The 11,467-nt window shown below is 39.6% G+C and overlaps 1 protein-coding gene across 2 annotated transcripts; it reads right to left on the bottom strand.

The window, feature by feature from the left end:
- Window positions 1-201: 201 nt before the first annotated feature.
- On the bottom strand, window positions 202-10,028 carry LOC112564360 (poly [ADP-ribose] polymerase 14-like). 2 transcript variants are annotated; one of them, XM_025239121.1, is made up of 15 exons: window positions 9,887-10,028; window positions 8,937-9,082; window positions 8,662-8,733; window positions 8,346-8,399; window positions 7,481-7,702; window positions 7,029-7,262; window positions 5,191-6,695; window positions 4,797-4,947; window positions 3,897-4,364; window positions 3,360-3,412; window positions 2,797-2,893; window positions 1,884-2,374; window positions 1,329-1,572; window positions 728-1,149; window positions 202-606 (listed from the first exon to the last, which is right to left on the bottom strand). In XM_025239121.1, exons 2-14 carry the CDS (start codon window positions 9,016-9,018, stop codon window positions 803-805), a joined length of 4,020 nt encoding a protein of 1,339 aa, XP_025094906.1. In that variant the 5' UTR covers window positions 9,019-9,082; window positions 9,887-10,028; the 3' UTR covers window positions 202-606; window positions 728-802. The 2 variants fall into 2 exon arrangements, with proteins under 2 accessions (XP_025094906.1, XP_025094907.1); XM_025239122.1 differs by having other exon boundaries at window positions 3,897-4,334.
- Between the last annotated feature and the right edge of the window lie 1,439 nt (window positions 10,029-11,467).

Here is an 11,467-nt window from a genome sequence, read left to right as displayed (position 1 = left end):
CGTCGTCGTCGTCGTGGTAATGGTGGTAACAGTCGTGATGATGAGGATGATAAAGACCTTCACTCTTTTCATAATATTAATACCGTTGCTCCAATCATTGGTGGTGTAACATTCTCCGCATTCAGCTTTGGTCTCGTAGCTCCATACGTCCAGTGAGTGGAGATCGTGGGCCACTGAGAAGAATGCTTACATTGAACACACAAAGGAAAGGAAACATCCGATTAAACACAAGGTGAACAAATATGGAGGATGGGGGGATGGGGAGAGCATGAAATTACAATCTGCATCATTTCAGAAGACGCATATGATTTATTGCCTTAAACACAATTCGACTATGTCATCAGCACTAACAGTGTCAATTAAAGATAAGGACAGAATAGAAGTGCCTCGAGGAAAACAAACAGTTCGTTCCACGGAGTGTGTTCCAAAACATAATGAACTCTTTTCGTGTTTTCCTCTTGGCTTCTACCGTCACATCTTACAACAAAGTAAAATAAGAACTAAGCGTTACTACCGGATTCTCCTACACTGTACTTACTGTCAAACACGCTTCATCGTCCACTGCGCGGCACGTTCCCAAGGTCCCCGCGGTTTGAAAATCAAAACCTGATTGAAAAATCCAGACAAAACACAACAAAGTCGTTGTAAAAACCAAACTGTTCACACGCTTTCGGTTGGGAAGTTTTTCGTTTTCGGAAGAAAGGATAGCAAACATCAACGTCCTTACCTTGCTCTACGACTAGAGAATCTGTTATCGAAGCCCTGAATTCTGTCACAGCTTCTGAGCGAGTGTCACAGAATGTCACGTTTTTGATGCTGCTGTCCGGGTACATGGCGAGAAACCACGTACAGCCTTCACCGTTGCACGTGCCGCGAGCTTATCCGTGTAGGTAAATACCCATGTATTCGACGTGAGGAGTGGCAGGGCTATGGAAGTGTATCCTCTCTCAGAGGCCGTTTCTAAACATTTCACAACTATTGTCAGCATACTTTCCTCTACCTTGTCATCCTCTGCATTTGTGGGTATAACTACGTGGATGATGGACTTGCAGCGAAGCTTTCCTGGTCCTGACACCAGCACGTCGCCTTCGGACAGCTCGCCCATGTCTTCGAGAAGACGGCGACACTCTTCTTGTATCTCTGTACCTCCTGTCACACAAATCCGCATGCATATGCACGCATATATATATAAACACACACCAAACAATGTATAATGATTCTAGGAGTGATCAAGTTTCCTGTAGGCATGTACGTGGTGTTGCCTCATCATTTCTTATGGAGATTATATCGTGCTATTGGCGAGGGTTTCTTTCGGGTAAAGATCTTACCTGTCTCAACAACACGTTTGGCCACTCTGTAAGAAATATCCAAGTCCTTATTGATGGGATTCACAATGGCATCCACGTTTAGTTGAGTAATGTCCACTGCTAAGGCTATCATGGAAGCATTTCTGGCCGGTCCGTCGGTGTGGGATGTAGCTTCATTGACAGGATTTTCTGTTGCGCCGTCTGTTTGCTGAGTGGCGACCCCTGCCTCACTCTGGCTTTCCGACGACTGATTATTGCTCAAAATCTACAAAAAAAAGGTTTTATTTCTAGCATTTACATCTTTATGATTTTACATTCTGGTTTTGACTCTTCTTAGTCTGGAAATTATGCATTTGCTTTGTCTAAAGATATATATGTATATATCTGTCTTCTTTTTTTTCTCAACAAATGTAATGCTTTGTTGCCCTTGCCCGTTTGTTAGCTATTTCTTTAAGCCAACAGAACAACTGTAGAGAAAAAAAATAATAACCCGACATACCAATAATGCCATGGATAAATTAAATTCATTTATAATTCTAGCAGCTAATAAAATTTTCTATATTTCTTCTTCATTACCGTCCGGTCTGAAGGCTCTGAAGAAGCGGCACCAGGTGCTATGGAGGGTTCAGGTGAAGCAGCGGGTAAAGGATTGCTTTCGAGAGATCCTGAGCTTAACACTCTCTCAAACTCTTGAACATTGTGTGAGAAACCATCGATGAGCCTGACATCGATAACGCTGCTGTCGTGGTTTATGTTGAAGAAAGCCTTCAAAGTATCCACGATGACTCGGACAGATGTCTCCACCGAGTAGCCAAACACTCTGGAGCTGATGGCGGGCAGGGCAATGGACGTGTACCCTCTGTCGGAGGCAGTTTCTAAGTATCTTGTCACTGTCGCCCGAATCCATTCTTCTTCACCTTCGTCGCCATCTTTAAGTCGAGGTCCGACTGCGTGGATAATGGACTTGAAGGGAAGCTTTCCTGGACCTAGTACCAGTACATCTCCTTCTGACAGCTCACCCTTCGTTTTTAGACTTTCTTGACACTCTTCCTTAATTTCTCTAATCTCTGTAGGACAGACATAAAGCTTTATTCATAAAACTTATCTTTTTTTGGCTGTCAGTAGCAGTTCACAAAATACCAGGAAAACTCATTCAGATATTAAGGATTTTTAAGGTATAAAAGATAGTTTATATTTGAAAGTGTTTTCCTGTTGCTCTGTGGTCTGGCGACCCAAAAGGATAATTTACAACATTAAACTCCGATTGTTTCCCATTCTGTAAAATTAATTAATCATTTACATATCGTTTTACCTTTGCTATTAACAACGAAGAGGGTTAAAACATTCAAGGTCTTTAACCCTCTACTTCGCATTCTAGAGCTTTGACATGAAGGAAATTCACTGGAAGATTACACACAAGGCGTGATTATCAATTTATCAATTTATGGACATGAGTTTTATGGCCAGTCATAACTTTTCGTGTTCTTACTTGCAATGTCACCAAAGTGAAACATTCCTGTATTAACAGCAATCAAAACTGCATCCACATTTAGCAGATTGATGTCCCGAATGATGGTAGGAACAATCTGTATGGAAAGAAAAAAGTTCGCAGGCATTGATATATTTTGTCATTTGCTTCCCTGTTTATTTTGTGTGAATCTTGCTTGTGGCTTTTGCGTAATCATCAATATTAAAAAATATCTCAAAAAAGAAGATTATTGTAAGATTTTTCACATTTAATAGCAAAATAAGATATAGGATATTCACTAATGTCCTCAGAACCCAGTGATGATACATTTCTGAATAATAGGAAAAAGGAAGAAAAAAGTAAAAGACAAGAATTACATGCAGACTAATGGTGTACTGACTAAAAATTCTACCTTCACGTATTATCTCTTTCCATTCATACATCTTATTTTATTTTGTCAATGCTTGATATGCGTTACATTTAGAGGGTGTGTACATGTATGAGAGATGGGTGAGCAGGTAGATAGTAGATGTATGAGACTCATTCATGTAATTTGACATCTGATGGGTGTTTTTTTTGTATACCGTGCGCTTTTTATGTTCCCCTCCAGGTGTAACAAGTACCAGTCCTGGAGAACCTGTCCACGAAAAGAAGAAGAAGCCCAGAAATGGGAATAGAACAAATGGAATTACTATACACACGGTGTAGAAAATAGTTCTTCCCTCCTACATCTTCGAAAAGCTAAGACAGGAAGAAGCATCTACTTATCTACTTATTCTTCATCATCAGCATCATCAGCATCATCATCATCATCATCATCATCATCATCATCATCATCTTGCAAAAAAAGAATTTGGCCACTGAGCAGTGAGCTAAATGCGCTGTTAAAAAGGTACAACACCAAGATACAAAAAGGAAAAGTCTCTAAATATGATAATAGAAATTAAATATTTTAAAGTGATTTCATGACTGCTGTTCCCATTGTAATAAGTCAAAACTATCCTGAAGGCTTTTAGACATCAAAGTCTGGTTTCATAAGAGCTTTCCGAACAGCAAAATGAAAACAAGCTCTACTCCCTGAAATTTCTAGGTCAAACGTTTTGAAACAAACTAAATATTACCTGACTTTAAATCAGTGGACATCTGTTGATTTGATGCTCCTTCTAAGGCTTTTTCGAAGTCCTGGATAGTGCGAGGCAAAATATCAACGAGTCGGACATCAATGATGCTGCTGTCAGTGTTGGTACTGAAGAAAGATCGAACAGCTTCCACGATCACACGAGTTGCCTCCCTAACAGGGTAACCAAATATTCCTGAGCTGATGGCTGGGAAAGCAATAGAAGTGTACCCTAGGTCAGTGGCAGTCTTCAAGCATTCTAACACTGTAGCTTGGAGACATTCTTCTTCCCCTTTGTTGCCTCCCTTATACCGAGGTCCCACAGCGTGGATGATGGACTTGCAGGGAAGCTTCCCTGGTCCTGACACCAGCACATCGCCTTCTGACAGCTTGCCTCTGGTTTTTAGAATATTGTAGCACTCTTTCTGTATCGCTATGCCTCCTGTAAGAACAAGCTCGCATTCACCAATGCATGTAATTATATTCAAAAAATATTACCAGTCTTTTCATCACGTAAACAGTTTCATATATTATTCATAAGAAAGATCCATCCAAATTGTTTTCGAACGTCCGGGTCACTTAACCCTCTAAATTCTCTCCTGAACAAGAAATATGATTAAACCTTTGATCAAGTCAAGTAGATTTTCTATAACCATCACGTAAATACTTTACTACACTGTTTCAAACATTCGTCTAAATTTCTTCGGTTAAGAAATGCTTTACTTATCACTTTAATTTTTGATGTTTCTATTGTATCCTCCTCCGTCACAGTTATCTGCGCTTGAGAAAAAAATCGCTCAAAATCTGTTGCGATACTGTCAAGAAAGTAACAGAAACAAAGAAACAAAAAGATCATATAAATTTGGTTGAAGCTTGGAGAAATTAAATATTGTAACATTCTCGCCTTTCAAAACAATATGTCTGGCCAGTCCCCCGGCATGATCCATTCGTTCATTGGCTGCGTTGACAATGACATCCACAGAGAGCTGAGTGATGTCCTTTAGTAATGCATGCACTTTTGGGGGACTTAGAGAGGGTTGATCTGTAGGTACCATCTGTAAAGCAAATAAATTAAATTTTTTTTTAGCCTTTTCTTCTACTAACCTACTAGTGAAATGGCAATATAATTTCAAAATTACATTTATGGTAAACAGCATTTGAAAACATTTTCATGAGTTATTTTGCAGTTACTAATGGGTAATGATATTTGTTTATAAAAATGTTCTAAATACTTGAAAAATATGTAAATTTCTATGTAGCGTTCTATTATCCCATTGGTCGTACAGCCATGGCCTTACCTGAGGTTCTGGGTGAAGAGACAGAACACACCTGCGGGTGCAAGCAAAGGCATCCAATGTGCTGATGTCCTTTAGGTCAGTAAGATAGGAGACGGTTTCTTTTCTTGTAATCTCTTCTTCTATACAAATAATTTGTTTTTCCAGGGAACTCAGCTCTCTTTTCGCATTCTCAATACCGTTCTTTGTTCCTCTGACCAGAATATCCTTCTTGTCATCTTGCACAGTAATCTTCACTTTCAAAGACGAAGCGATAAGAGCAAGTTTGTTTTCCCAAAACAGGGCCACAAACTTCATACGACTTGGTGAAAGCTTGAAAACTGTGGAGTAGATGGTGTTTTCTGAAACAAACTTTCTCACCTCTTCTTTGACAGCAACCATAATATCGCAGAAAGCTGTGATGAAAATGGTGCGGAGATTTGTGATGATTGTTAGAAGTCCGCAGTTTTCTTCCAAAAGCTTTTCTTTAAAACATTTCCATTCACTTGTTTTCAGCAAACTGGAAGATGATTCCTTGACAAATATGGTTTCACTCTTGAACGATGTTTGAATTAAGCAAGCAGCTTGGTTGAGGCAAGACTGTTTTAAGCTGTAGACTACAACAACTCCTTCATTGTAACACTCCCATGATGCAGCGAGATCAGCTGCTGTGAGTTTTTTCCTCACAGCTTCGTGAGATGTGTCAGTGGCGAGAAGACGTTGTTGACAGTCGGGAATATTTGTCACTGCCATTGAGAAAGTGGCATTGATGACATCAAACATCTTTACCTGCGCCTCTCTTATCGCCGTCAGCTGACCCTGGAATGTTATTTCTTCGTCTTGAAAATGAATATCTACTCTGGGACCTCCATCTTGTGTTCCTAGGTCTGAAAGAAAGGACGATGATTTGACGAGATCTAGTTGATGTTTCTTAAGCTTTATTGTGCAATTTACTGTTTGTTTCCTAACCTCAAACTCTTCCTGTTTGACCTTAACAATGCTTTGAATCTTTTCAAATGTGTCACCTTTTGTGTTGCTTCTCCCCAACACTAAAAAGTCTTTTTCTTCTTTGCGCGTTAGGACCAGATCGCCATAGCAGACTCCACACTCTTCCACATTGGTTTTCACCTCTTCCCATACTTCTGGCGGCACTTTTATTCTTTGAAGTCTAACGGAACTGAGGCAGGTCGTCAGCTGTTTCTTTACATTTTCTCTCCATGTCTCCACTAAAATGTGAACACTGTGCATCGATTCTGTGAGGGTACAATTCACTTTAAGAACATTTTCCACTACAGAGGCATGGGCATGAACCTGTGACAGGTGGTCGTTGAAGCTCTGCAATATGTCGGCGCTGTGTGTGACAAAACAGACTTTCAGATCGTCTGCTTCTGTCAGCTCTACAGGAGGGGGAGGGACAAAGATGTAGGGCTCTGTTCTGCCTCCTGAGGGTCCCAGACATTCCAGATAGAGCGAGACCCGTAACTTCCGGCCTCCGAGTCTGTGAGTCGCCTTCAGGACACCCTCAGTTGCTGGGACAGACAGGTCCACCTTTAGTTACAGACTAAATCTTCCTACCATTACTGAAAGTGCTTAATATTGCTGTTGTGTATGTTGAAAATTAGTTTTAAATATAATAGATGTTTTAATAACACTATTACATGTTGACTTCTAGACGTCAGAAGTCTCAGAATGTTGTCCACGCCTCTTAACTTACTGATGTCTTATAACAAGGATTACAGTTTTATAAAGCGTTCCCTCGCAAGAGCAATTCAAGGTGTACACATACAATCCCTCTTGCATACCAACCAACACCACGACTACCACAAAGGTTTATCTGTAACACATCAATCAAATATTGTTACCTTTCTTATCTTCAAAGAAGACGACACACTTGGTTCTGTCTCGTACTTGTTTAACTGCAAGCACTGTTCCCCCCTTAGCACGCGGGGTTTCAAAGTAGCAAGATACATGGTTAGGATCTGTGTTTGGGCTGAGGTTCTCCACGAGGATGCTGTTAGAGACTGGTACCCTCCATACCTCCAGATGTCTTTTATTTAGCAGCTTTTTCTGGCATTTCTTTTTCACTTTCGCAAAATCTGCTCACATCCCAAGTAGACACAAATGACAGAAATGAGACACACACACGCAGTCATTTGGGACATTTTGAAAACACATTTCGACTTTGCAGGCACTTTACATTGTAATCTAATAAGCACCATTATAATCATCGTTAGTTCATGCACACTATAAACTAAATTGTGCACATTAGAAAGCCAATGAATAATATTCTAAGAATTGATAGTTTACTACTTGCAGAGTTCGGTTTTGAAGGTGGCCAGAACACCTCCAGGCTCATTACTATACAGAAGGTCTACGCAGTCCTGTCCAGTTATGTTCTTCAGGTAGTTTACAAGAAACTCGGTGGAGACGCATGGAGCCACGTTCTTGAAGAAAAGTTTCTTTGGGTAAAATGGTTCTGTCTCCAGGCACCTGAGCCGTTCTTGGTCTTTTACTTCTTGTTCTCGCTGGTGTGTCTCTGTTGTGACATGATGTGGAGAAGGTATTTGTATGACTATGCATTTTGATAATATCATGTCTCTTTTATTCGTCACATAAGATGCATCACTTTAAAATATAGTTAAATCAAAGATAAGATGAATTTATTTAGCCAAGTGACAACGAGAAAGATGACCAGGACGACATGTTATGACAAAAGATAATGTGGAAGATTTAACTACTAGTATTTTAGCCTGATTTTGATGACAAAACCTCTAAACAATCTCTATAACATCTCAGTAAGTTGCAACATACAGAAATATCCCTGTTCTTATTTGCCAGAAATCATACATGAAAGAGAAATATCACAGGCAGTGTGGCATTGGTCACACACCATTTACCCGCTTTATCGTAGGTTACTGATCCCGTGGAGAGAGGTTAGGAGGAGAAATATCAGACGAAATCAAATGAACTCATCAAACAGAAATGAAAACTGATGTTGTACAAAGAACATAACCTGTTTATCTTCATTTCTCAGTAGATCTTAAAATTATGAACAGTAGCTTGGTTAACTGCTGAATCCATAGAATTTCTTGTACAATCATATCAAGACAAGAGATATGATACTGAACAGGATATCAGAGCAACAGTTCACATGATCTCAGGGAGGGGGAGAATCTCACCTTCGCAGAGTTCATCGGATTCATTAGAGTCTGAGTCAACATCCATTTGCTCATCTGTAGACAGTCAAAGAACCTTACGGATTTTTTTTATCGAAAATATAACTTAAAAATCTCGCTTTGAAAAGCTAGACTGCTAGACCATCAAAATACTGTAACATAAACGTAAGGCGCAAAGTTAATTAATTACGATATATCAATATATAATTTCACATAAATATACAGTAGACTGGTCGAGGCATGTGTTGAAGACTTATCTTAAAATATTCAGCATTTCTGTTTAAGGCATGTGCTCAAAGAGAGAGAGAGAAGGTGTGACCTTTATGAGACTCATTGTCAAGCGCGTATTCAGCATGTTTCTCAGGACATGTTTCCACGTCCATTGGATCATCTGAAATATCAAATAAAAACAACCTTTTGACACTTGAAAGACACTATATGAAGCTGTGATTAAACATATGTCTTCATTTATTTCTGTCAGTTGGTGAATGTAAGCAGCACATACTTAGGTAGGCGAGCACACTCACACACCTGTATATGTATCACTGATACTAGAAGCTACTAACAGAAACATTAGCACAAAGGTACACGTACTTTGGTATTTCGGAGTACTCGGTGACCAGTATTCATGAAAACCCCTGATTAGGAATTGAACTGCTGAAGAAAATGCATTCATGTTCACAATCTACTGGACACTTTGGTTTAGCAGCAGACCTCTCGGCATTCTGATTGTCGAGATTCTGAGACAGATTATATTATTACAAGGAAATTACAAAAGAAATCAGAAAGAAAAAAATCGAAACGAGAAAAATAAAATATTTATTAAGACAAGATTAATTTAACGGCATTAAATGACCTGAGATCATAGTGGGCAAATGAATGAAGAGCTGAGTGGTAGATAAATGAAGAGGAGAGTAGGACGATGATGGAGAGCTGTTAGATGACAGAGATCATGACAACGGTGATGATAATGGTGATGAAGTAGACAAAATGTAGCTATCCAAATGACTTGTACCTTTACCTCTTTGTGTTATTATATTTTTGTTGTAACTTTGTTCGCTGTTCGTCTTGTTGTTGACTCGTCACGACAGTATCTGGGTCTATAGTATGTAATTAAAGCAAGCTCTGTATCCTGGATTGAATCAGCTTACCTGCATCTGACCTCAGTGCTTCCTTGTCATTGCAATTATGTGAAATAAAGTTTGTTTTAAAAGAAAAAAGTGCAAGGATTGCATTAAAATGGTTTCTCTAATTTCTGTCTCTCCTTCGCTCTCTTGCACACACACAGACATACGCACACATAAGCTCTTCCTCACACTCAAATTTCAACCACTTTAATCTCTCTCACACAAAAAATACATGCTTTCTCTCTCTCTCACTCATTCGCATACATCTAAACCACTTCCTCCTGCGCCCACATACACACATGCTTTCTCTCTCACCACATACACACATCTAAACCTCTCTCTCTCTCAAGCGCGCGCTTACATACACTTCCTAAATTATTCGTTAAAAAAGTAACGCTAAAGTATGTTGTTACTCACGTTGAGACTTGTACACTACCGACAGCCTGTCATGAGGCTATGGTCTCACAAGGAGAGAATTCCATATGGCATGTAGCTATCACAACCGTGGTAATGAAATGTCTACAGTATCCTGAGCTTTGCTTCCTTTCGCGGAAAATCAACTCATTTCTTACTTTCGCTTTCGCCTTCACGCGTTTCTTGTTTGTTCACCTGTTGTAGTGTCATAGCAGCAGTACAGTCCAGTGGTGTTTCTGGGTGAATCATCGTGCTGAAGAAATAAATTTCTTCTCATGTTTAAGAAGCGGCTGACTGATGGTCGATGACAAACTGAGATTAATCGTAGTGAGTAGCGATTGCGTTTAATATGATGCTATGATTTCTGGTGTGCCTTTCCACACCATAGCATTTTTTTTTTTTTACACAGGAAGATGGGAATAGTATATCTATTATGACACTCGGAATTTATTCAAGGTGAATCGAAATACGAAGGACATAAGAATAACACCTTTAGCCGTTTAAGAAAAGTTGAGGGTTTTAAGTGTCCTCACAAATCTCAAGGTCCTGATTTGCTACTCCCGAGGATTTGAAAAAAAATTGTCGAGCTATTGCCAAGTATTCTTGACTGTGTTTATCAGTGATTAACCAAATACATCGTTCTGTGCTTGTGAGTTGTTTACAGTTTACTTTGTCTCCCGGGCACATGAGCAGCATATATGAATGTGAATAGTAATCTGCCCTGGGATGTCAATGAGTTTTGATACTCCAATGCCTCGTGTAAACTTAGAGGTAGATCAGTATAAGATGGATCCCTGAACACACCACAGAAGGATTAAAGTTCAGAATAGAACCAAAACCAAACTGAAAAAAAATCTTTTCTCTGTAATTCCTGTCAACCCTTTAGACAACCAGGAAAGAGATATATCTTTGCTAAGAGCACTAATATGTCAATCTGTTTTCCTCCAATGTTCTTACAAAATGTAGAAATAACAATAAACTCCAGATAGCAAGGTCAAAGATAACAACTGAGCTACATTACAGACTAAAGAAAACAATATTTAAAAGATCAAGGGCAATAAACAGACTTGACTGTAGGGTGGGGAGTGGGGAAGGAACTTAATACATGCAAACCACACAGAAGGACCTTGATAAGTTGGACCTACAGCTTAGCTAAACACAGGTAGTGACCCTTTTTCTAAGTCAGCTGCTGTTCTTTCTCTCCATGTAGCACCCATTTTGTGCTGGCTTCTTTGCCATGTTATACAGTTTGCTCTGTATGATACACCAACATGGCCTTTAAAAAGATAAAGATCATCCCATGACCTTTCTAAGGTCGTTCGGGAGAGAGCTTTCAGAGACTTTGCTCTTCCCCAGGCCAGCTTCACGTGAGGGCAATATCTCCTCTCCCTTGCTGCCTTACCTTCTCCCTACCCTTTTAGGAGTCAGGAACTCATTTCCTGCAGGTGGGTCAACTTAGGGAAGTGAACTGCACAACACTTGGATATTGAACAGGTGCACCTCTCAGTTTAGATGCAAGCACTCTAACCACTCAGCTTTCCGCTCCCCCATTTTCCTTCTAGATTATAATTTGGTAATCATTAT

The sequence above is a fragment of the Pomacea canaliculata genome, linkage group LG5 (assembly GCF_003073045.1).
Source record: "Pomacea canaliculata isolate SZHN2017 linkage group LG5, ASM307304v1, whole genome shotgun sequence".
NCBI classification, from domain to species: Eukaryota; Metazoa; Mollusca; class Gastropoda; order Architaenioglossa; family Ampullariidae; genus Pomacea; species Pomacea canaliculata.
Note: the sequence above shows the minus strand (reverse complement) of the source record. Positions and strands in the feature narration are given on the sequence as shown.

Coding starts and splice junctions, on each gene's coding strand:
- LOC112564360 (XM_025239121.1), bottom strand. CDS start 9,018: ATGAATGCATTTTCTTCAGCAGTTCAATTCCTAATCAGGGGTTTTCAT. Junction 8,734..8,936: donor GAGTACTCCGAAATACCAAA/GTACGTGTACCT, acceptor TTGATATTTCAG/ATGATCCAATGGACGTGGAA. Junction 7,703..8,345: donor ATCCGATGAACTCTGCGAAG/GTGAGATTCTCC, acceptor ATGTCACAACAG/AGACACACCAGCGAGAACAA.